Genomic DNA, 25,913 nt, shown 5'->3' with positions numbered 1-25,913 from the left:
ATTTCCACCCGAGGGTTACTTCACTTCTCCTTGGTTTCAAACTAAGTATGCCATAGCTCTTGGGAAATCACTTTGATTCTCCTCCATGTTCCTGTTATTTCTGAAGTACGTGATTTTGCTAGCATCTGGATGACAACTCCCCAATTCTCTCACCTCATGATTGTGGAGTCCCCAACTCCAGCATGGGCCTCACTGCACTCTTGCTTAGTGACTCCATATCCAAAATCATCCTTGGTTTCTGATAGGCCTTTGCTATTGGTCTGCAGCTCCTGGTAGATTCACTCTTCCTGCACACCCCGAGGATGCTTCCAGCTTTCAATTGACTTCATTTGTCTGTTTGTGAGAAATGAAATGGGTAAATCCAAAAGGCTCCTGTAATCTAGCCTCTTGGCCAGCAGGCACACCTGAGATGTCCCAGATAAAGATTTGAACTAATTATCTGCGATTCCCAAACCTGTCCTTCGATCTGTAAAGTATATGTATACGTTACGATCATCTTTACCAGTTGTTTTCCAACCCAAATTACATAAATAATTTGTATCTCTAATAAGGACGACTACAATCCTACCCAATGTACTGGTGACCACACTGCACTACATCACAAAGCTAACAGGGGACTTACCTATTTTCCCACTTTCAACTCTGACATTATTTAATAAACATTTAATAAACCCTTTGAATTGCAATTACATGGGTCTGATTACCAGCTTCTCAAACTAGGTGGTTCTATTATCTCATTTAAAAGTAAACCAAAAGTAAAAAATTATACCATTAAAACATGTGGATCATAAAATTTGATATTTACAACCATAAACATCCGGTAGCTTCAGGGTCACCATTACTGATTAAATCTTTTTATTCCAGATTTTTTGATTAATTGAATTTAAACTCCCCAGTTGCCATGGTGAGACTTGAATTTGTAACCCTGGATCATTAGTCCATAGTCCAGGCCTTCAGATTACAAGTTCAGTAATATAATCATTATTCTATCGTTCCTGGAACACTTGCTCATGAAATATTAAATTAAGACATTTTGAGTAACATAGTCCCAAAGTAAACTTTTTGGATTTACAGGGTTTTCCTCCAGTGGGGAGAAAGGTGAACAGGAAACTTAATGCTGACTTGCATCCTGAATACACATCTGCTGATGCGTGGGAATTTGTGGACCAGTATATGAACCATGCTAGTGACATTACTACCTAAAAATAAAGCTATCTGGAATCCAAGTCATAATCCCCTTATAAAAAAAACTTTTGAGTAATCAGAAACAAATCCTGTTTTTAAAAAAAAAAGTTCAGATTTTAAATTGCCATTTTTGCAAAAAGACACCCCACTTGTATTGTTTTTTGCAGTTGACAGAAAAACCTTCAATTTAATAGCTTAAAACCCTCAGTGGCTGGGAACAAAATCGTGAAATCTGTTCTTGCATTTTGCCAGCAGCTTTTTTGTAGTATATAGCTTTTTAGTAGATTGTTACGATTTTATTGATATGCTCATCCTTGTTTTTCATTTTTGTACTTGTTTTTGTTCTTTCATAATTCTTGACATTAGGATTATCGTATGACAGAGTGAAAGTTATGTTTGACTTTTTTTATGAAGGCTGTGAGGGAGGGCGAATTGTGTAACTAACATTTGAGCAAATGGAGAATCATTTGCACCCAGTTCTTGCATTCTTTTCATTTCCTCTTTTATTCCCACTCTCTGTTTTTGTGTTTTTTCTAATCTATTAATGTTGTATCCTGCAGAACCCAGGGCACCTATAATAATTTGCCCTTTATCTGTCAACGTACAATTTTAAAATATAAATGAGATGATGTACCTTCATTTCTTGTTGCATATTAAGATAAAAATCCAGATTTAGAAAAGTACTTGGACTGCAGTTGTCTCTATCTGCACCTCACAAAAGCAGCTATATCAGGGAAACTATCACGTCCAAATTCCTCTTCAAACCCAATGCCATCTTGGGGTGGGAATTTATCGCTATTTCTTCCTGTTGCTGGGTCAAAATCTTATTTTTTGGACTTCCTGCTTTCAGAGCATTATCATAATACTTAAACAGGTCAAGAAAAATGGTATACCATTATCTTGGTCAGCTAATGATGGGCTTTCCCAGTGTCTGCCTCTTGAACAATAATTTTTAAAAGCATCTACAATGCAATGGGTTAGGAAAACAAAGGTAGTTTGAAGGGATTTATATTTCTATTGGTAAACATTTTAGAAATTATGGGCGCGATCTGATGGCCACGCTGCGCCAGAAAAGCAGCTTGCCGTGGCGCAGCATGGCCAATAAAAGCCAGGAGATCCCGTTCCTGGGATCTACCTGGCTAATAATGTCTTGCAAGATCCAATGTGATCTCGTGAGACGTTGCAATGTAAATCCTGCCCACAACAATCCATGTAATCCTTCAATATGTGTGTATTTGTTAAGCTAAAGGAGCATTTTTTCATGTTTAATGTTTTTTTTCCTTGTTAAAACTAATTCGCGACCCTGTAATTGTTCCTCCCCGTTTTATAAGTTACGGCCTTTTGAGCCAGGGTTCCATTCTGCGATCTTCCTGTCCAGTTATAACATCAACGGGGATTGTAACAAATTCCAAATTGTAGGTTGGCACAAGTTCTATTTCACTTGAATAAACCAAATCAAATGAATGTTTTACAGACAACATATGCTAGCGTAGATTCCAGATTCCTTTCATCAGAGGTGGAAGCAATATGCTCTTATAAATAATATAGAAGTAGCTATAAATTCAATTAATCATTAGTCATGGAGCGAAGGGTGTTTGTACCATGGATGAGTGGATCTTTGATTTTCTACATATTTTGCTTTGAACCCCAGCTGTAGTGTCAGTTGGTGGTTGGTGAAAGGTTCTGTGTTTTACTGTGGGTTGGGGAAAACTGGCCAATGACTAATCTTGTATTTTCTTCCAAGTTCATTATAGGTACAGAACAGAGGGAATTAAACCTAGCATGGGGTGGGAGATTGCTTTTAAGAATTAATGATTTTCACGGCGCCAAAGTCCCAGGTTCGATCCCGGCCCTGGGTTACTGTCCGTGTGGAGTTTGCACGTTCTCCCCGCGTTTGCATGGGTTTCACCCCCACAACCCAAAGATGTGCAGGTAAATTTGGTAAATTTGCCACGCGAAATTGCCCCTTAATTGGAAAAAATTAATTGGGTACTCCAAGTTTTAAAAAAAAAAAGAATGAATGATTTTACGGATTCACATTTTTACAAAACAAATTTCAGCCTAAATGCTACATTCCTTTTGTAAGTATTATTTTCACAATGTCATTTTTCTGTTGTACCCTTTCACAGATTGAAAGTTTCCTTTGTTTCCTGAACCAAGGTTGGCAATGCCATTGGCAGAGGATTGTGATTCTAAGAAATCCTGACATATCTGACTTCTAACAGTTCCAATGAATTGTGAATGCAAAGAAATTCTATTGCTAGTTAGTGCTGCTGTGTTCAGCCACAAAGAACAAGCATTCATTGTTAGGATTAGATTGTATGATGCAGCTGTTCCAGGAGCAGGAATAAATATTGCTACAAGTAACAGATTTACAGAACTGCAACATTTCTGCCCAAGTTCCTCATCTTTCACACATCACTGCAATATAACCTAGTTTATTAGATTCTTGGAAAACCACTTGCTGATTACATGTGAAAATGTTGTGACAGGTTCACCATATGGCTTTCTATTGTCAAAAATAGCCCTAGGAGCCAAGTATCTATGTAGTTGGAACAAAATGGCCACCCATATCTGTAAGTGTTTCTGAATACTGTACAGAATTTGGCAGCACGGTAGCATTGTTGATAGCACAATTGCTTCACAGCTCCAGGGTCCCAGGTTCGATTCCGGCTTGGGTCACTGTCTGTGCGGAGTCTGCACATCCTCCCCGTGTGTGCGTGGGTTTCCTCCGGGTGCTCCGGTTTCCTCCCACAGTCCAAAGATGTGCAGGTTAGGTGGATTGGCCATGCTAAATTGCCCTTAGTGTCCAAAATTGCCCATAGTGTTGGGTGGGGTTGCTGGGTTATGGGGAAAGGGTGGAGGTGTGGACCTTGGGTAGGTTGCTCTTTCCAAGAGCCGGTGCAGACTCGATGGGCCGAATGGCCTCCTGCACTGTAAATTCTATGAATTAAAGCGTTTGCATCAGTGATTCCAGATTCTTAAAACATACCTAATTTATTTACTTCAAGCTTAAAATTTATTTCAAATGTTTGTTCCCCAAGCATGATGATACATTTCACTCAGGTTAGCAAACACTCCTAAACAATAGCTACATTATTTTGAACAAAATAAGTAAGTACAGTGAGCCTTCCAGCCATGCCCAGCAGGCATTGCTGTGGACACATTGGCACTGTGTAATCATCCGACATCAGAATATATGGTGCCTTGGACTCTTGGGTACCATAGTGCCTAGAGTTTATTGGCACTTACTACATTGACAACTTAATGCCAGCATTCTTCCTGTATTGCATGCTATCATAAAGATTTCAGTGAGTTAAGGGCAGATTGCATCTGATTTTTAAACCAGGTCTATTGAGGCATGGTTTATTCCATGTGACTCCTCTGCTCAGGTCCTGTCACTACCTTGGACAATATTCCTGTAGTAAATCTGATGTCAGCAGGTACTGGACTAAGTTTCGTTTTGTGCTGAGATCGCCCAGGCTGTCTGTTGCAGTACATCAGGAAGCAGTTGGTTGTGGTTTAGCAAGACTTTGGTCTATTGCTCCATGAACTGACCTGGCTCTATTCATTATTCCTGTTGGAGCTCATATTCCAATTTACCCTTTCGGACTGCTGATGGAGGAAATGTTGGAATCTTTTTGAAAAAATAAATGATTGATGGATTTCAAAATCTGAATCTGAAGATCCCCTCAGTATCAGCTGGCTGTGGTATTGTCCAGCTCAGCTTCTGCTCAACTAGTACTGGATTATAACTTGGTCATGAAATTCCTGAGTTTCCTTTGGGTTTTGAGGCTCACAGGTGGATGGGTTGAGGATCTTGTGATCTCCTGCCTGAGGCCTCAATGGCGTGCTAAATTTTCTCCACCTCTTAGTGGAAAGTGGCTACTTGTGAACATTTGCAAATATTTTGCAACGCCCACTGATGCATGGGCACTTAAGATTGTTGTGATGATAGGTAGACTGTCATCTGTATATAATCTGAGTAGATCATCAATATCTGGATGTGTATTATAAATTATATGTTTTACTGCTGTAGTTCTAGCATCAGACCAGCAAGTGGTGTGAGTATGCAAGCACGTGACTCGTGAGCCACGTGTTCCAGGACAAGGTGTTAGTAAGGAGTTGATAGCAGTCGCATATTAGAGTAGCTCTGTAGTATCTTAGTGTAAGTTAGTATTAGACCATTATTTCCAACTGTATTAATCTTAGACATTATAATAATCCTTTATAGTGTGAGTAACATAGTTTTGTTGTAAAACAAAGTCTAATGTTCAACATCAGCATAATTAAAGAACATTACATGGTACCTTGGAGTGAATGTCAAAAGGGAACAGTTGGGGAAAGTTAGTTACGGCAAGAAGACACAAGAAAACAATCGGAGACTCCAGAGAAAATCGGCTGCAAAACAACATACTACCAGGATCGCCAAAGTGAGATGGAAGCATTGAAGACTCCCAGCCAACTGCTCACGACTGGTAATGTAGATGCGAACTGGTGTGCTTTCAAGCAACAATTCACTTTTTACGTGCAAGCTCTTAGTCTCCAAGAAGCTGCAGACGTGAGAAAAATAGCGCTCCTAATGGCAGTCGCCGGTCCCCAAGCAATTGATCTGTATAATACTTTTCAGTTCACTTCGGAGGAAGACAAAAAGAGCTACTCAAAAATCATCGAGCAATTCGATAACTTTTGCCATCTGCAAATAACTAAACTTTCGAGTGCTACGTATTCAGGAGGAGACTGCAAAACACGGGCGAAACCTTGACGACCGTTTTGCCACGGATCTACGTCCTTCAGCGCAATCCTGCAATTTTGCACACCTCCATAATTCATTGATAAAAGAACAAATTGTATACAGTCTGCAATGTGATAAATTATGCGAGCGATTGCTGAGGGAAAACAATTTAAAACTAGCAGATGCCATAAAAATATGCAAGGCCAGTGAGATTGCACAAAAGCAAATCACTGAGATTCAGACACAAGAAAGTGGCAGGAAAAAAGAAGATGCAACTGACGCCATCTTTGCTGTGTCACAGTGGGATCAGAAATGTGGTCCGGGCGGTGGCCATTTTCAGAGAGCCCCATCTTTTGTCGGAGGCGGGGGAGAATGCACGGCCTGAGAAAATGCCCTACATATCGCAAAACCTGTGCCAGATGCTCCAAGAGAAACCATTTTGCCAGTCAATTGCAAGAATTCAGCAACCTTTAAGAGTGTTAATGTAACAACCAAGGCTAACAAAATGAGTGACTGTCAATTATGCAAAGTGCAGCCCTGAACAGGCAAGCTGAGTTTAATGATGCACCATCTGGAAGGTTCTTTTTTCGTGGACGTGATCAATGAAGGCGCTGAACAACGAAACACAAAAATAGAAGAAGAAATAGCGAACCACTTGGATAATTGGATGATTCTGCTCATAATTAATCAAGCCAGCACAAATACTGGACACAGGTGCCAGAGCGAATTTAATCAACGAAGCAGACCTGCTGAAGATGTGGATTCAACCACGAATAGAGGATAACGATTGCAATCTTACCGACTACTATGGCGCACTAATCAAGACGTTGGGAATGTGTAACCTGCAAGTCGAAGTGAATGCACAATTATTCACAGTTAAATTTGCAATTGTTGAAGCAGACAAGCGATCACTGCTGGACACAGCAGCATAGATACAAAGTAAGTACAGACTCTGGAGGAACAGTCCAAGACTCGGGCCACAGCTCCGCACACGCGAATTACAAAAAAGGTTCTACTGAAAGGGTGGAGGACCTAGAAGATATGGGTGTCCTCTCGTGTGTGAAACAATGCACAAATACCAAGTCGACAGAAGCAATGTCTTCAAAGCCAAAGGGTGCTCCAGAAGATGACTCTATGGGTTCTGGAGGCAAATGTGTCCTTGAAAAGAAATACGATGGTGACGCCAGTGACTGCTCGTTAAACATCGAACAGAAACGTCATACCAGAACAATAGAAAACAAGAACAAACGGTCCGAAGAGCAGGACAAACGAGTTTGAAAAGCACGGGAAGAAATAAAATAAGCCAAAAAGCACTGATCTTGAGCGACATACAAAAAAATCAACTGGCACACTATAGCATATCATGGCCTCACAAAAGAAAATGATGAACTTTTGGAATTGAAACAGCACCATGAGCTAGAAATGGAAAGAACTGGAGAAGACACCAGCTGTGCTGCGGGAGGAGAAGATTGGATTGGATTGGATTTGTTTATTGTCACATGTACCGAGGTACAGTAAAAAATATTTTTCTGCGAGCAGCTCAACAGATCATTAAGTACATGGGAAGAAAAATAAATAAAAGAAAATACATAATAGGGCAACACAAGGTATACAATGTAAAAGATTAGAACGATTGTAAGTTAAGTAAAAAGTGGATGTGTTGGGGAGAGCTCGCAGAGAGTCGCCTCGCTCTAGCGCCATCTTCAGAGGGAACTAGAAACCCTGTAACATGCACCTTAGTTTCAAAGCAGGAATAGCACACCAGAAAGAGCTTATTGAGAAAGATCGGCAAGTCATAAACCAGCTGAACACACAGATGAATTCCGTTCAGCACAGTATTGAGTCTCTAGAGAGAGAGAGAGAGAGAAGCCACATGAAAGGGAATTGCCTTGATTTGGAGAACAAACTTACTCAATCAAAAAAAGCATTTGAAGCAAGTGAAGACAACAACAGAAATGCTGTGTTTAAACTGCAGAAACTACAAACTGAGAAAGGCGAATTGCATTGCATCAGGAAATCATGCAACTGGACATCGAGGGAGAGCTAAATAGAAAGACAGGAGATATGGAAACCTGCCTACAAGAGAAAAAGGCAGAGCTGCAAGTGGTGATGGATAACCTCAGAGATACCAAAGAACCGTAGCGCACAAGCATCTAGAGGAAAAGCTGAAAAGGCAGTCTGACTATGAAGAGGTTAAAAAGAGCTGAGTATCCTGAAGTCGATGGAAGGTGTCGCATCAGAAGGATCTGGATCACAGGACACATCCAAAACCCTGGAGGTACTTCTGCTGGCGAAGAACCGCTCATTGCAATCTGAAAATGCAACTCTGCGTATCACCAACAGTGACCTCTGATCCCGTTCCAGTATTCGATCTCGGACAACAGCTCCAGCTCAGCGTATGAAGTTGAAGTTATCAGGACAGATCTGAAAAGAGCCAATCAGAGGGAAGAGGTAGTTCAAAGAGAGACTGAGACCTTACGTGAGCAACTTTCCTCGGCTGACATCCCTGCAGTTGGCCACCCAGATCCAGAAAGCTCCTGGTGTGGAACAAGCTATCAAAGTACTAACACAATCAAATCAGGAGGTTGAACTGGCAGCAAAAGACAGTGGGATAATACAATTAGTTGAGGATGTACCGCGGTTGCAGGCAAACCTAACCAAATTCCGTGAAACCTCATCAAGTCAGGTCTCACAACTAGACCAGTTCACGCTCAAGAAAAATATAGATCAAGGTGCGTATAGATACCAAGCCTGTCTTGAGATTGAATACAGAAAAGAACAAGAGTTGTTCCTGCTTCAGCAACAGATCTTGCAAGAAGTCAATACGTATTTCAATATAACAAACATAGGAAAAAGACCACTTCAGGCAACAAAGGCAGTTTTGCAGCAGAATCAGTCAGAAGCCTGATCAATTGAACTGATGAATAATCACGGTTTACATGCATGAAGTTTTACATGACTAAAATCACTATATGTGTATACCTTGAATGTACATGCTTATGATTCAAAATCATTTTGAAAGAAAGGAGGATGTGATGATAGGTAGACGATCATCTGTATATAATGTGTGGATCATCATCTGTATGTATTATGTTATATGTTTTACTGTTGTAGTTCTGACATCCAACCGACAGGTGGTGCGTGTATGCAGGTACCTGACACGGACGCATTATGCATTCCAAAACACGGTGTTAGTAAGGAGTTGATAGCAGTCACACATTCGAGTAGCTCTGTGGTATCTCCGTGTAAGTTGGTGTTCAACCATTATTTCCAACTGTAATCCTTTAGAGTAGTGTTAGTAGTAAATGGTTCTGTTGTAAAACAAAGTCTAATGTTCTTTGTTAACACTCCCACATCAAGATTCAACATCCGCATAATCAAAGAACATTACAATTGCCAGAGAGGGTTAACCTCTCCAGTTGTTCTATGTTCATAAACACTCCATTGAGATTCCATGGGACGAAACTACAGAACCATAACATGGTAATAGCATTAACAAAGATAACAAAAGTAATGACATGCACAATGAAGAGTTCTCAGTAAGGATTACTGGGGCTTTGATCCCTTACATTCTATTCAGGCCTCACAATAAGGAAGAGAATCTAGGTGCTTTGTTTCCAATGGTTTCCCAGGTGGACTGCACCTTTACAAGACGAGAGTCATAAACCAATTCTTAACAAATTCAAGGTGGTTATGTTACACATTATTTTTTCTTATTTTAAATTTAGAGTACTGAATTCATTTTTTCCAATTAAGAGGCAATTTAGCGTGGCCAATCCACCAACCCTGCACATCTTTGGGGTGTGGGGGCGAAACCCACGCAGACATGGGGAGAATGTGCAAACTCCACATGGACAGTGACCCAGAGCTGGGATCGAATCTGGGACTCGCCGCTGTGAGGCAGCAGTGCTAACCACTGTGCCACCGTGCTGCCCTACACTTTATGCAAGTAATTTCAGTAGAATGCTTCCTAGTCCTAGATTAACCGCCATGCTGCATGGACATATAATAATCCAGAGGTAAAAATGTCACCTTAGTTTTAGCGTACCATAGGCAGCACTCCCCTTTCCGAGAGCTGACTGGTGGTGATTTAACCTGAGGGTCACTACATCTCGGGTGAGGGACAAGGTTGAGAACGAGGGACTTGATGAAAAATCTCAGCTGGTACGGGAATTTAACCCACGCTGCTGGCATTGCTCCACATCACGAGCCAGCTGTCCAGCCAACTGAGCTAATCTATTTGTGCCTAGTCTGACCTACATGTCACTTCAGTTCCACGATGTTATGGTTGTCCATTGATGTCCTCAGTGCCATTAGAGATGCATAATAAATACCGCTTTGCCAATATGTAATATGCACGCATATATATTTTAGTTTGTGAGCACTACTTCTTTGAAGTTGGGTATTCATATAAAGTCAAAAAGCAGAATAGGCTGGTGCTAGAAATTTGACATAAAACAAATGTTGGAAATACTAAGCAGGTGTTGCTAACTTTTGGTTGGTTCACTTGGCCCTGTTTTATAACCTTTGCTCTCGAGTCGCCAGGTATCTTTATGATACCGCCACGAGGTTCAAGTTCGAGTAATGACCAATAACTCAATACACTGATTAGTAAGATTTAAATCAAAGCACATTTATTATACACCGTAATCGCTACTCATGCACAAATTCTACGTCTAAGCTACTTCTACGACTAACAGGCCTGTACTTAACTTCGGACTGGCCCACCAGGTCAGGGGAACAAATGGCCTTTCGTTCGGGTTCTGAGTCTGCGGGATTCGAAGTTGGTACGGATTGATAGCTAGGAGCGCCTATCTCGTAGCAAGCGTTGACTTAAGACTTACGATCTCTCGGCGGCAGTTGAACCGGTCACGGTCAATGTTGGTTCACGTTGCTGGGTGACCCGGTCAAGAAGAACAATTTGAACTTGGGGGCTTAACTTTATAGTCCCCAGGGGCTTCCCGCCTTTCGGGGCGGACCCTGTACCTGGTTCCAGGTGATTGGACTTTGTTCGAATCGCTTGGTATGATTTCTCCAATACTGGAGCGGTTCCCTGATCGATGGGCGGTCTTGAGGTGTTAGTTAACCTCTTTTGTGTTGGCTCCTGCTGGCGCCAGGGAGTCTGGCTTAACTTTGTTTGTCCCAAATGTTGCGATTGTTCCCGGGGATCGCTCATCAGTATGTAGATGGCTACTACATTATTATGCAGATGGCTGCTTGTATCAATGCTGTCTGTGCTTTTGCAGAGTTTAATACACAGTAAACTTGCACTTGCTGGTTTCTGCCCGTGTTGGCTGAATTTCCCTGCAGCCTTTGCTGTTCTCCATTTTACATCGGGAGTTGGCCAACTCAGGTGGCTACACTGGTCAGGCAGCATCTGTAGAGAGGGAAACAAAATTAATATTTCAGGTAGTTAGAGTATTTCTCCAAATATACTTGTAATCGAACGATTGGCTTCTGAGGGTCATGTTCCTGCGATCTGTCAACAGATCTTTGCAACGTATACATAACATAGCCCATAACTACACAAACATGGTCGCTGCTACTCTTTGAAGTGGACTCGTAAATCACTCGGTTTATCAAACCACTGCAAAGAATGGATTCAAGAGAAAGGTTGATCAGCTCAAACTCTGGACATTTGGAAATGTTGCTTTACCAGCAACATTTGCAACTTGAGGTGGGATTTAAAAAAATGTTCACATTAAGAAGTAGATAATAGCATTGGCATAAAATACCGGATAGCACGGTAGCTTAGGTGGGATTACAGGGATAGGGCAAGAGAGTGGGCCTAGGTAAGGTGCTCTTTCAGAGGGTCGCTGCAGACACGATGGGCCGAATGGACTCATTCTGCACTGTATTGATTCCACAAAAATGAACCAAATCTATGTATATACGTGAATGCTAGAATCTTCAGCAATTAACAGTGGAATTATTGGTGATTTGTGGCAAGACTGAACTATGATACGGTCAGAATATCAGAAAAACTTGCATAACAGGTCAGATCGGTAATGAATTCTGCATTGTGTTGAGTGAAGATAGTACTGCAGGCAGGAAACGGCATGCTTGTCAGTGACACCTAGGGGGGGGGGCTAAAGAGATTGAAAATATCAGAGATGGAAAGTTATACAATGAAAGAATGTCTGTAAGGAGGACAAAGCTATATATGCATCAGACAAGAGAGTCAAAATAAGAAAGAAGATAGTTTACTCTATGTAGAGCACAAATGGTGCACAAGTGAAAGCAGGAACACTAATTGGGGACTTCAATCAACTAAAGCAAAATTAGGAAAAGCCAAGCAGTTGAGGCTGATCATGCTTGACTGTTTTCTGATTCATTGCATTAGGAAAACTGCTAGAGGCAGTTCACATATTGACTAACATTGTGATCCAGGCAGCTGTTATGGGCCAGGGTTTAGAGAACCCCAAAGTCTATCATGGAGTTCACCTGACCCACAACTTTTAATAGATTGTGGTATGGGGAGCACACGGCTCACTCTACAGGTATGGTACAGCAGACATGGACCAGTGGTTTTTAAAACAATGTTTATTCTATGAACTCAAGTTAACCTTTTTAAAACAAACCGTGAATATCTTAGCAACCAGTAAATCAAATACACCCCCAAAGACTACAACACTAAGTAACCTGTATACACCCAAAAAACTTAACAAATCTTCAAACAGGAGCACATTAGGGTTTACATTCAAGACAGAAAACATTTATAATTCTTCTGAATTCACCAAATGATCCATATAGTCTTTGGATGTCAGAGATCACAGCAGTGCAGCTCACTTTTAATTCAAATTCAGCTCACTGAAAAACACAGACACACCCAAGCTCTTTCTCAAACTGAAACTCAAAAGCAGAAGTGGAGCTCAGCTCTACCCATACTCTGACATCACTCCAGTAACATGAGCAGCTCCATTTCTTAAAGGTACATTGATTAAACACCCATTTCTTAAAGGGTACTCTCACATGACACAGCATACTGGACATGAAAACCACAACATCCAGAGGGGATAATGAACACTGGATTTTTAAGTTCTAAAATGCAGACGACCAGGAGCCAGTTTCTCTTTTTAAAATCAGATGATTTCAAATAAATAAAGCAACAAATTAAATAAATTGTTTCTTTTAACGGGATTGCAAGGGTGTGGCAGTTGTTCAGTGGCTGTACTGTAGAGGACAAACTGAACACAATGACATATATAGCTAGGATCAGCAAGTATTCATCTGTGCGACTCAATGGATCAACACATTAAACAGAAGTGAGTAAGGGACAATTTCTACAAATCCCACAGGGTGAAAGGTGAAGCTGTTCACTGGGATGAATGTAGAATGGGAAAACATTTTAAAAAGCTAAAGCTATAAAAAAAAAAAAAAAAGCTCATTTGCAGATAAAAATCTAGAAGTAAGAAATTATTAGCAAGAACTAGCAAGAAAGTAGTTACAGAAAAGATGACTTTGATATAAGTAAAGGTTAAAAAAGGTTCAAAATTAATAAATCCCCAAAGATGGGTGTTGAGACAAAGGAGGTGATTGGGAAGCATTGCTGTCCTTTCTAAGGATACCCATGAGCTCTGGGAAGATCCTGGTAAAGATAACACGGTGACCATTTTCAAAAGCCCAGGAGTTCTACTCATGGAAAGGGAGATGGTGAAGATATTCCTGGAGCTAATTCAGGCTAATTTAAGGAGAAGGCAGCTATATGTTATCCTCTCCAGACAATAGTTTTTGTCGAACTCGAGGACGTCCACTTGAAGCCTGGATGGGTCTCCTTTTCCTAGGCACAAATGTTTATGTGTTTTCTTTTTAAAAAAAAATGATACAAGCAAACAGAGGCAAAGTTAAACTGATAAACTGGCTAACTGACTCTGGAGATTGGATCTCTTTATGGTTAGGAGGGGATGATAAATATTCTATCCAAATCTAGTAACTTCGAATAATGCAGCAACTCTTCAATCTGGGTTTTCCTTGGTGATCATTTCCCAGAGGATATCTAGTCCTTGGTGATCATTTCCCTGAGGGTATCCAGTGACAGAACTTATCACACTAAATATTAAACATTTCTGCAGTTATATTAAGTCAATTACTTATCATGTATGCACTATATTTTCTGAAATATTGTTAGCATTTTTTTCCCATTGGTCTGAAGCCTAATTTTTGTTCTTGTGCAGTTCTCTGACCCATTTGTGTTTCGATCACATGAGGATCAACCATTGGAATCTCATTTTATGTAATTTGGAAACGGTGCCCAGTGAGGCACTCTATTTCCCAGTCGGGACCTTAATTTAGCTCTTCACTAGTTAATATGCCTGATGTTTTACTGTCATGAAAAGTCAAAGTTTCTGTCTTATATGAAATGAACGTATTTTTAACTTTATTCTGGGTTCAGATTCAAGGAATTGCAAGCAATTATTGTGGATCAGCTGCATTTGCTTGTGTGATAAACAAATAGGTCCTTTGGACTCACCGTTTTGCTGCTTCCCAATTTTAATTGCGTCAAAAAAATAGTTATCGCCCATGCACAAGTCAGAATTTTTTCTGTTCATTTACGGGATGTAGGTGCTGCTGGTTAAGGAAACAATATTGCCTATCCTTAATTGTCTTTGAATAGGTGGTGATGAACTAGCTTCTTGAATCACTGAAGTCCATATGAAGTTTGTACACCCACAGTGTTGTTAGGGAGGGAGTTCCAGGATTTTACCCCAAGGACAGTGAAGGAACAGAAATATATTTCCAAGTCAGGATGACTTGGAGGAGAACTTCCAGGTGGTGGTGTTCTTGTTCTTCTAGATGGTAGCAGTCATGGGTTTGGAAGGTGCTGCCTAAGGAGCCGTGATGTCCTGCAGTGGTACACAATGCTGCCACTGTTTGGCGGATAGAATAAATGTTTGTGGAAGGGGTGCCAATCAAGTGGGCATTTTGTTCTGGATGATGTTGAGCTTCTTGAATGTTTTCACAGTAACTTCATTGCAGTGTTAATATAAGCCTACTTGTGACATTAATAAAGATTATTATTATTATTAATATTATTGTTGTTGGAGCTGCATTCATCCAGGCAAGTGAAGAGTGTTTCATCACACTGCAAACTTGTGCTTTGTAGATGGTGGACAGGCTTTGGGAGTCTAGAAGTGAGTTATTTGCCTCAGGATTCCTAGCCTCTGACTTGCTGTTATAGCAACAGTATTTATAGTGACGGTGCAGTTATGTTTCTGGTGGTGGGGGGGGGGGGGGGGTCATTGATGGTACTGTCATTGAATGTAAAAGGGTGATGGTTCGATTCTCTCTTGTTGGAAATGGCCATTGCCTGGCAGTTATATGGTACAAATGCTACTTGCCACTTGTCAGCCCAAGCTTGAATGCTGTCCAGGACTGGCTACGTTTGGACATGGATGTCAAGGGCAATCACTGTCACCTCACCTCGGGAATTCAGCTTTTTAAAAAAAAATCATGTTTGAACCAAGGCTGTGATGACGTCAAGAGCCGGGTGACCTTGGAGGAACCCAAACTGAACGGCAGTGAAGCATGTTGATGCTAATATAAGGAAAACAAAGATAGTTTAAAAAAAATAAATTTAGAATACCCAATTCATTTTTTTCCAATTAAGGGGCAATTTAGCGTGGCCAATCCACCTACCCTGCACATATTATCATAGAATTTACAGTGCAGAAGGAGGCCACCGGTCCCATCGAGTCTGCACCGGCTCTTGGAAAGAGCACCCCACCCAAGGTCAACTCCACCCCATCCCCACAACCCAGCAACCCCACCCAACACTAAGGGCAATTTTCGACACTAAGGGCAATTTATCACAGCCAATCCACCTAACCTGCACATCTTTGGACTGTGGGAGGAAACCGGAGCACCCGGAGGAAACCCACGCACACACTGGGAGGACGTGCAGACTCCGCACAGACAGTGACCCAAGCCGGAATCGAACCAGGGACCCTGGAGCTGTGAAGCAATTGTGCTATCCACAATGCTACCGTGCTGCCCGTTTTGGGTTGTAGGGGTGTCTTTTGGGTTGTAGGGGCGAAACCCACGCAAACATGGGGAGAATGTGCAAACTTTACACTGACAGTGACCTCGACGCCGTGAGGCCGCAGTGCTAACCACTATGCCACCGTGCTGCCCAACGAAGGTAGTTTTCAGGGATGCATATTTGTATAGGTAAACATTAGAAATAAGGTATAGCTTTAAATGGGTTCAATTTAAAGTTTTACCCTCCCAGACTTCCAAACATATTGTTACATTCATGCTGGACAGTTTGTATCTGTGGGGGTTGGCTAAGTTCCAACTGTTTCTATTGTACTTGGGAGGGCTGCACCATGAAAAATAAATAAAAGGCTATAAACATGGCTGTTACTTAATAACTATGGTCTTGTGAGGTAGAGAAGCTTTTGAGTTTTAGTTTAGCTAATGTGTGGGCAGTGGAAGATAGTGAGTGAGAAGGTAGTTCTCATTGTCCTGCTCAAAGTAGTTGGTCAGGGCAACGTCTCTCTCAGCTTTGCTGGAAGAAAAACCATATCATGGGAATGTCACTCTGAGCTTTGCTAGAAGAAAAAACATACCACGGAGTAATGGTTAAGAAAACAAGTGCAGAGATCTGATCAGAAGCTAGTTAAGGAAACTAGAGAAATTAAGAGGCGTTTCCAAGATGTCTGATGTTAAAGGTAATAGAACAGAGCACTGTTCAGTGAAGGCAGACAGAACTAAAAAGAAAGCTGAGGCGGCAGAAAGAATCTGAAGTGATTTTAGATTTGAGGTTTTACTATAGCCCATGGAAGAGTTGAAATAATTGGAAATGGGTGGCTGGATCTCAGACTTTGTGTAAAAGCAGTTAAGACAAAGGAAACTTAAAGGGTGTGGTGTAAAATCCTGGATTGGATTTGCTGTTAACAATGGAACGGAAGCTTTGTTTAAAACCTGGGCTGCTAAGGGAAAGCATTATTATGAGAGAAGATTTTAAAGTGTGTTTTTGGGAGTGGAGTTTGGAAACTTACATGACAGTCATCTGGGGGGATTCTGAGGGGAAGACTACAGACACTAACTTGGGTTCAGAGCGGATTGTGTGTATTTGACCTCAGCCAATCTGTGTGACTTTGCGTTAATGGAACCATTATACCTTAAATGCACTTAATCTTAATCTGTGTGTACTTCTTAAACTATAAGGGGAGGGAATAAAGGAATATTGTATAATCCAACTTTTCGTGTTTAAATGTGTTTTTTCTTGTTCAAAACTAATTGTCGGTCCTGTGACTCTTGCTCTGCGTTTTATAAGAAAATTATAAAAGTTTACTTTATTTTGAGCCAGGGTTTCATTCTGGGAACTTCCCATCCAGTTGGTAACATCAGTTGGGATCTTAACAAAAGTAGGGGGAGTTCGTGCAGGATCTCAAAACGTGGAGAAAGGGTTATAGTAGTAATTTGTTGGGATATTTCAAAATGTGGAAAACAAGTTACTGGATGCTGAATAGTAAAACCTATTCTGGATTTATTGTTAAATGTTGAGATCTGTAAATCCTCAACAAAGAGTAAGTGGGGTTAAGGTACTGTGAGGTAAATTGTACAGGTTAGAATCCAAAATGGCATTGGAAATTGCTAAGACTTTTCCAAAGATGGAAGATGTAACTTTGACTGGTTTACAGAAAATAAGTATGGGTCAATTAACTGAATTGTCAGCTAAATTGGGATTACCTGCAAGGGTAAGGAAAGTTGACATTGAAAAAATTAAAATTACAAGGGTTGTCAGATGAACCAACTCTTTAGAAAAGTGAAGAAATTGAATTAGCTAAAATTCAATTATAAATGAAAGAATTAGAAATGGAGGAAAAAGAGAAAGAAATAGAACTGAAGAAATTAGAGAAGCAGGAAAAATAAAAAAGGGAAAGAGAACTTTTCAGAGGGAATTGGAAATGGAGAAATTAGCAATGGGAAAGGAAGCATCTGAAAAGGAAATAGCTGTTAAAGCTGTACCAGTATGCTGGTGAAACATGCTCCTTCAGAATAAGTGGGAAAGGGGTATAAGTCTCAAGATGGTTCAGAGAATTATTTGAGTCCTGGTGAAGGAAGTTAGGCTCTTTTTTTCAAAGGGAGAATATTCCCGTACTCTAACAAAATAAGTAAACAAATTAAAATTTCAAGCACATCAATCATCGATGGGAACTGATGATGCAATTTGTATTCCAGGACTTTTATGAAGCAAAAAAGTATTAGTAAGAGGTGTTAATGGAAGGGATGAACCGGTTTCGTTTTGTAAAGTTAATTTAAGAAGTAATTTTGAAAATTGAATTGTTATGGTGGGAATTATTCCTAAATTATCAATTTGGGGGAATAGATTTTAACCAAGGTAATGACTTGGCTTGTGGAGACAGCAATGTGATGACAACTGAATTGCAACAGGCAGTTGATCATGATGACCTTGAAAGTTTGAGAACTATTGTGGATAAAAATGAGACACTTATTGCAGGTAATAAGCAATTAAAGAAAAACCTGATTAACACACATCAACTTTCATGAATAAAAGAGGAGTTGGTAAATGAAAAAAGAGAACTGATTGGAACAATTCAGAATCGGTCAGGAAAATTGAAACGTTTGAGGACTTAAAACTGTCTGAAGGATAAGCTTGAAAAAGTGAACTTGGTTGGCAAAGGTTGATTTTCAGTTAAAACTTGGTGAACGCCAAGCATCAGATATATTTATGAAGTATGGGGTGGTTCTGGTGAAGCAGAATAATTGGTTGAATGGAGAATTAGAAAGCAGTTAGAACTGTTAGAACCTGGTCGTGAGAAGAACAATGAGATTTGTGAACACCGGAGTAAAAAGGAGGAAATGAAGAAGAGGGTGGATGGTATGGAGTGTCGCAATTCAAAAGTTGTTCCTGTGAATTATAACTCATTGTGGGATACTGATTGAACAAAGAACTGATCCAAGTAATATTACTGATGTATCAAAGTCAGTAGTGGACAATGAGAAAACAACTAAAAAATGGAAAGAATGAATTGTCAATCAGAAATGTTGTCATTGCTTCCTCCCTCATTGTCCACTATCACGATCCCCGACCAGACCCAACAGTGGCTGGGATACTGGACCGAAAACCCCAATATCTTATTTCAGTTTTTAAGACTGTGTGGAAAGATCGGTTTGTTCTATGGGTGATTGCATGAAGAAATGGAGCTTGGTTATTTTAAAACAAAATTTTATTATAAAGAACAATATTAAATCTTGTTTAACTTTAAACCCCCCAAAGAACAGTGCACCCGTACACCTTAACGCTACCACTCAATTTCCCATTAAACAACAAGAAACTACACATATAGCTCTCAATCCAACTTAAAGAAGCAAGGTCCTACAGTGATACTCTGATTACCAAGCAAATCCTGGCTTTTATGAAAAATCCTTTCTTACTCTGTCTAAAAGTTCTTCAGATCGCTGCTTTGCTTGATTTGTTTCAATCTTTCCCTCGTCTCTACACAAGGCTGCTCTGTTTTTAAAATAGTATCACTTTGTAACCTATATTACTTGGAAAAGAACCGTGGCCTCAGTCAGGCTGATGGGAACTCCGCTTCTTCTCAATGCTCAGGTTCATTTTTCTCAAAGCTTCCCCAAACTCACTGCCTCGCTCTGCTTTTACTTGTAGTCTCAAGAAAAACAAGGGTTGCCAGATCAGAGATTACACTTCACTTCCAAAACCCTTTCTCCAGCTCATCTTTCTTAACAGCTTCTCATAAAATTGCCCTATGATTCTCTCTCCACAGCTTCTGACAAAATGGCCCTGTGCTTTTCTTAGCTCCTCCCACCACCCACCTCAGCTCTTACAGATAAAAAAAAGTCTTTTAACCCTTACATTGCCCACAACATTTATAATTCAAATTCTTAAAATTCTCCAATAGTCACACCACCACCGTACAAAGCTGGGTGTGGCAGGACTGCAGAGCAGAGATTTGATCCATGGCATTGCTTAGCTCTATCATCACTTGCTGCTTATGCTGTTTGACACAAAAATAATACTGTGTTGGAGCTTCAGGCTGACACCTTGGCCGGAATTCTCCCTTTTGAGGATTAAGCCCCCTCGCCCGCCGGAAAACGGGCGAGAATCACTCCGGACCTTTTCCTCTAAACTCCAGAATGATTCTCCGTTTTCCAGGGGCCCTGATGTCCAGACCGCGTGGCCGCGCATGCGCACAGCAGCCCACTTCGACGTGGGCGCCACCGACATAGCGGAGCCACACAGCGGGCCTGCGCGGAGTAAGGTACGCCCCCCCCAGATCGCAATGGCCCGCCGATTGGTGGCTCCCGATCGCGGGCCTGGCCACCGCAGAGGCCCCCCGAAGTCAGATTTCCCCCGTCCCCCACCAGGACCGCCACCGCGACTACTGGTCTGAGCTCCCGTCAGGTGGTACCAGATGTAAACCACACCGACGGGGGTACGGCCGATCGTTCACGTATAATCGCGCAGGCGCGATTGGCGTCGATTCTCCGGTTGCCGGGGAATTGTTGGAGCGGCGTGGCGGGAATTTCCTGCACCCCCGGCGATTCTCCGACCCAGCGCAAGCTCGGAGGATCCCGGCTCTCATCTTTAGGTATACCTAGTGTTGATCCTGGCATGACCTCTTGCATTTTTCATTGAACCGGGTTGATTCCCTGAATTGACGGTAATAGTAGAGTGGGGGATACGTCGGACCATGAGTTTACAGATTGTGGTTATGTAATTCTGCTGCTGCTGAAGGCCCACATGCCTCACAGATGCCCAGTCTTGAGTTCAAAGTCTATCGCCGTTAGCAGTTGGTGGTCGTGCCACAAAGATTAGAACTAGAATTGTTTCCCCTGTGTAGTCCCCTGTGTAGATTGTCATGGAGTGCCAGGAATGATGTTTCTGTTGCTAAGCAATTTATTCTGTTTTTACAATATTTCTAATAAAAATGAAAGCTGTTTATGGGATACATAAGTCTCCGTGAACCACAGTTCCTCCAGCAACTGCCCCACTTTTCGAGAAAAGTAAAGCCTTCCTGACATGATCTTTCATAACCATAAGATGCTGTTAGTTTCTTGGGCTTTTACACTAAATATTTTCAGCCCACCCCTCAAGCAAACATTAATGTCCTACATCCAAGCATGCTTTTCTTGCTCGCTGGGTAAACAAGTCCAGGGATTGAATAGCAAGGAAAAGTGGACCTTGAAAACCCGAATTGTAACAGCTTTCATGTTTTCTGATGGCCTCAATTTGATGCACCTAACTCTAATTTTTCTAATTTTACCTGGTTAAGAAGAACATAAGAATAGCAGTGGGTTGCCATACACCTGTTCAAGCTTGCTTGATCATTCAATAAGACCAGGGTTGAACTTTCCCATGTCCCTTGATTTACTTTGTTCCCCCCAAAATGATCAATTTCAATCTTGAATGTACTCGACGACTGAGCATCCACAGTCCTCCAGGTAGAGAATTCCAAAGTCACTCAACCCTGATAGTAGAGAAATTTTACCTCATCTCAGTCCCAAATAGCCAACTCCTTATCCTGAAATTAATATACTCCTTAGTTCTAGACTTACTAGTGAGTCCCCCTCTCATTCTTCTAAATGCCAAGGAATATTAGTTCATTTTTCTTAATCTCTCCTCGGGTCAACACTGGCATTCCAGGAATCGATCTAGTGAACCTTTTGTCAGAACCCTTCTGAGGCTATTATAGTCTCCCTTAGAGTAGGAGCCCCAAACCGCACAGTACCAGTGTGGTCTCACCTAAACCCAATATCATTGCAGCAAGCCTTCATTATTCTTGTACTGCAACCCACTTGCAATGAAGGCCAAAATACAATTTGCCATCCTATTTGCTTGCTGGGCCTATATTACAACTATACAAGAATCCACCCTCCTAAGATCCCTTTGAATATCAACATTTAATTTGTCTCTCCCATATCAAAAATATTCTGCTTTTTCATTCTTCTTAATCTTAGTGGATAATTTCACAATTCCCCACTCCATTTGCCATGGTTCTTTCATTTCATTTAATTCCAAATGAATGGATACTGAACAGTTTGATGTGGGATTGCTTTTGGCAGAATCTGTAAGCCCAGAAATACTTTCTTTTTTGCAACATGTAAACTGCTTAGCTTCTAAAGATTGTTCTCATGAAGGTCCACTCCATTTGGAGCTTTCTCCAAAAACTCTAGCATTATGCTTGATTTGATGAGAATTAGTAAATAATACATTTTAATTCCCTGTTTATTTATCTATTGATTTTAATATGTTATGTTTTATTGTGGAATGGCATTTCTTCTTGCTATGAAGTGGTAGACTGAGTGGATGTTTGATTTTCACATACAGTGAATGCATTAGCACACCTAATCATTAATGACATAATACAAGTAGGCCCCTGAGTACAGTCTGCTACTAAAGGAAAATTATATTGTGAAAAATGCATTATCCAATAATTCGATTTATATGATAGAAATAAAGTAAAATGGGAGTTTCGTGCTTTTGAATTTGTATGGACTATATGAAGTGTTCATTATAATACAGGTACAACAATTTCTGGTTGAAACCATTTTTAAGGGCTGGTATCCACCAGGTGTGGAGTATGGTCGGAAATTACAATCGCAGAGTACTCTGCTTTCCTTATCCTCGCCAGCAGAGCCCTCTCCTATATGTCCGGTGAGAAAAATCCCCCCCCCCCCCCCACCAGATGTAAGAATCGCTGTGGGCCTACTACCCCCCCTCAGCCCTCCTATCTTTGTCATAACCGCTGCCAATACCCCCCCCCCCCCCTCCCCACAAAGGGATAAGTGACTTTGGCCTGGAGCCTGGTCTCTTTTGGTTTGAGACCATGGCTGGGATTCTCCCCTACCCGGCGGGGCGGGGGGTCCCGCCGGGACGGGGGGGTCCCGGCGGATGGAGTGGCGTGAACCACTGCGGCGTCGGGCCGCCCCAAAGGTGTGGATTTCTCCTCACCTTCAGGGGCCAAGCCCCCACCGTAAGGGGCTAGACCCGTGCCGGAGTGGTTTCCGCTCCACCGGCTGGCGTGGCAGACCTTTGGCGCCACGCCAGCCGGGGCCGAAAGGACTTCGGCGGCCGGCGGAAGTCCGCGCATGCACGGGAGCATCAGCGGCTGCTGACGTCACCCCCACGCATGGGGGGGTGGGGGTTGTGTCTCATACGCGTCGGCCATGGTGAAGGCTGAGGCGGAGGGAAAAGAGTGCCCCCACGGCACAGGTCCGTCCGCGGATCGGTGGGCCCCGATCGCGGGCCAGGCCACCGTGGGGGCACCCCCCCCCCCCCCCCCAAAGGACCCCGGAGCTCGCCCGCGCCGCCTAGTCCCGCCGGTAAGAGAGGTGGTTTGATTCTCGCCGGCGGGACAGGCATTCCAGCAGCGGGACTCCGGCCCATCGCGGGCCGGAGAATCGCTGGGGGTGGCCCGTCGACCGGCGCAATTCCCGCCCCTGCCGAATATCCGGTGCCGGAGAATTCGGCAACCGGCGGGGGCGGGATTCACGACAGCTCCTGGCGATTCTCCAACCCCCCGATCCCACCCCAGGTCATTGGGCCTCCTAACCCCAGACATTCCCTGTCATCAACTGGATCGGTTGGGGGAGGGGGGGGGGGGGGGGGGGGGGCGTGAGAGAGAGACCTCCTTCCTCCCCTGATTTTTCCGCAGGTACTTGCCGTTCTCCATCAACCACTCACGGCGAGGACAACATTTGGGTGAATAGGGTCTAAAACCCAGGACTCTGGCGGGGGGGGGGGGGCAACCCAACTTGCGACTTCCTCCTACATGCCGCCACCGGAAGTCTGCATGCACATATATTTATAACCAAAGTCACCTATTTAAACTGAATTTGCCCTCCTATCAGTTGTCACACTACAGCTCCTCCGCTGGAGAGATGGGTGCAATTACAGCAAGACAAGTTTACATCAGATGTTTTTGTGTAAATATGAACACAAGAATTAATAATGGAATGTTTGCGGGAGATGCAAACAAATGTGAAATGTTACATATGTACAGGAATTTAATTGCAACTAGAAGGTAATCTGAACTTGATTGCCCTGGAATCGACTGCATATATCTGGTTCCCAAAGGATGGTGCTTTTTAAATCAAACATTGCTTTATTCCTTGTCAGTTTTTTCCCTTTGTTTCTGAACACTTTAATTTGGTTTAGATTGTTATTGCCTCATATTCAGTTGCTAATTAAATATATTCATTTTCCAGATGGTTTGAGCAACTGATGATATATCCCAGAACCAATAAACAAAACCAGAAGAAGAAAAGAAAGGTGGAACCTACAACTGCCCAGGTACATGCTGCAGTTGAAGCTCGGCAATACTTAATTCGTTATGAATTTCTCATATGGAAGTGATAAATACTTTTTATTCGGGTTGAATAACAAAATTTATTTATAGAGGGTTATGTTTACATTTTTGATGGTGAATAAAGATAAAGTGTGCGTGTGCCTCATTTAAGATGTACATTTACATGGGTTTGGAACCCGCTGTAAGGATAAAGGTGATGCTATTGATGCTCACCATCATTGAGTATGTTGGTCAGCAACTTCTGACATGCCCTGCTATACCTGTACCTCGTTAAGAAATTCATATTCAAACATTAAGGGTGTGAAGTTGTAACCTTCTAGATACCCACTAAATGCACATTAAAAGTTTGAGCCTGTTCATTCAAGCATAAATGAATTTCAATGGTGCGATACCTACTGCCTAACAAACTGACATTGAAAATGACACTGAAAATTAAATTGTATTAGTGTTGAGCCTTATTCCTTCAACTATAATCTAAATCGGAAGGCTTTTAAAAAAGTTTTTTTCTTTGTCTTTTATCTCTTCCTTTAATCCGTTATTTCTGTGTGGAGTTTGCACCTTCTGCATCTGTGTGGGTTTGCTCCGGTTTCCTCCCACAGTCTAAAAATGTGCCATGCTAGGTTGCCCGTTGGTGTCCAAAAATGTTAGTTGGGGATGGGGTTGGGGCATTGGTCAGGGTGGAGTGCCCCTTCTGAGGGTTGGGGAAAACTGGATGGGCCGAATGGCCAACTCTGCACTGTACTGGCAGCATGGTAGCACAGTGGTTAGCACTGTGACTTCACAGCGCCAGGGTCCCAGGTTCGATTTCCAGCTGGGTCACTGTCTGTGCGGAGTCTGCACGCCCTCCCCGTGTCTACGTGGGTTTCCTCTGGGTATTCCGCTTTCCCCTCACTAATCGCGAAAGATGTGCTGTTAGGTAATTTGGTCATTCTGAATTCTCCCTCTGTGTACCCGAACAAGTTCTGGAATATGGTGACTAGGGGCTTTTCACAGTAACTTCATTGCAATGTAAGCCTACTTGTGACAATAAAGATTATTATTATGTAGGGATTCTATGTTTCTGCCCATTTTGCTTTCTGTACATGATTTGACATGAACTCTCACTTCCTGATTTGGTCTCTGAATGCCCTGTAGGGAATTTGTCAATCTGATCGAAGAGACATGTTGTTTCTTGCCCTGTTCACACAAGTCCCATTTTCCATCTTGACGGTGCCACATTGCTTGCCTCTCTGATAAACCACAAATTGCACTGCAAAAACCCAAAGAAATTCAGTGCGTAAGTGTGAACCTTTTAAAATTTAAAGTACCCAATTAATTTTTCTTTCCGATTAAGGGACAATTTAGCATGGCCAATCCACCTACCCTGCACATCTTTAGGTTGTGGGGGGGAAACCCATGCAGACACGGGGAGAATGTGCAAACTCCACACTGACCCGAGGCCGGGACCAAACCCGGAACCTCGGCACTGTGAGGCAGCAGTGCTAACCACTGAGCCACCATGCCACCCCAGTACTTAAATGAATGGTGAGCGCGGTTTGTTTGCAATTTTGATGTGAAATCCAGACCATTTTTAAGCAAAACCTTGGGTTGGGGGATGGAAACGTTTATTTGCCTAATTTTTATTTTTGAGTAAATGTATGGCAGCTCATTGTGTTGAATAGAAAATGCAGCTTCAGATTAATCCACATAGGGTC

At 42.1% G+C, this 25,913-nt stretch overlaps 1 protein-coding gene across 2 annotated transcripts in view; it reads left to right on the top strand.

Annotated features, from left to right (window-relative positions):
* Positions 1 to 25,913, top strand: part of LOC140395378 (uncharacterized) — a 663,783-nt gene that overhangs the window by 264,298 nt on the left and 373,572 nt on the right. For both annotated transcript variants that reach the window (XM_072483065.1, XM_072483066.1), the window contains exon 5: positions 24,119 to 24,203. In XM_072483065.1, coding sequence (XP_072339166.1) covers positions 24,119 to 24,203 — 85 coding nt within the window. The remainder of the gene's footprint in view (positions 1 to 24,118; positions 24,204 to 25,913) is intronic.

This window comes from Scyliorhinus torazame, chromosome 18 (assembly GCF_047496885.1).
Source record: "Scyliorhinus torazame isolate Kashiwa2021f chromosome 18, sScyTor2.1, whole genome shotgun sequence".
NCBI lineage: Eukaryota > Metazoa > Chordata > Chondrichthyes > Carcharhiniformes > Scyliorhinidae > Scyliorhinus > Scyliorhinus torazame.
The sequence above is the reverse complement of the archived record's forward strand: the minus strand, read 5'-3'. Positions and strand labels throughout refer to the sequence as shown.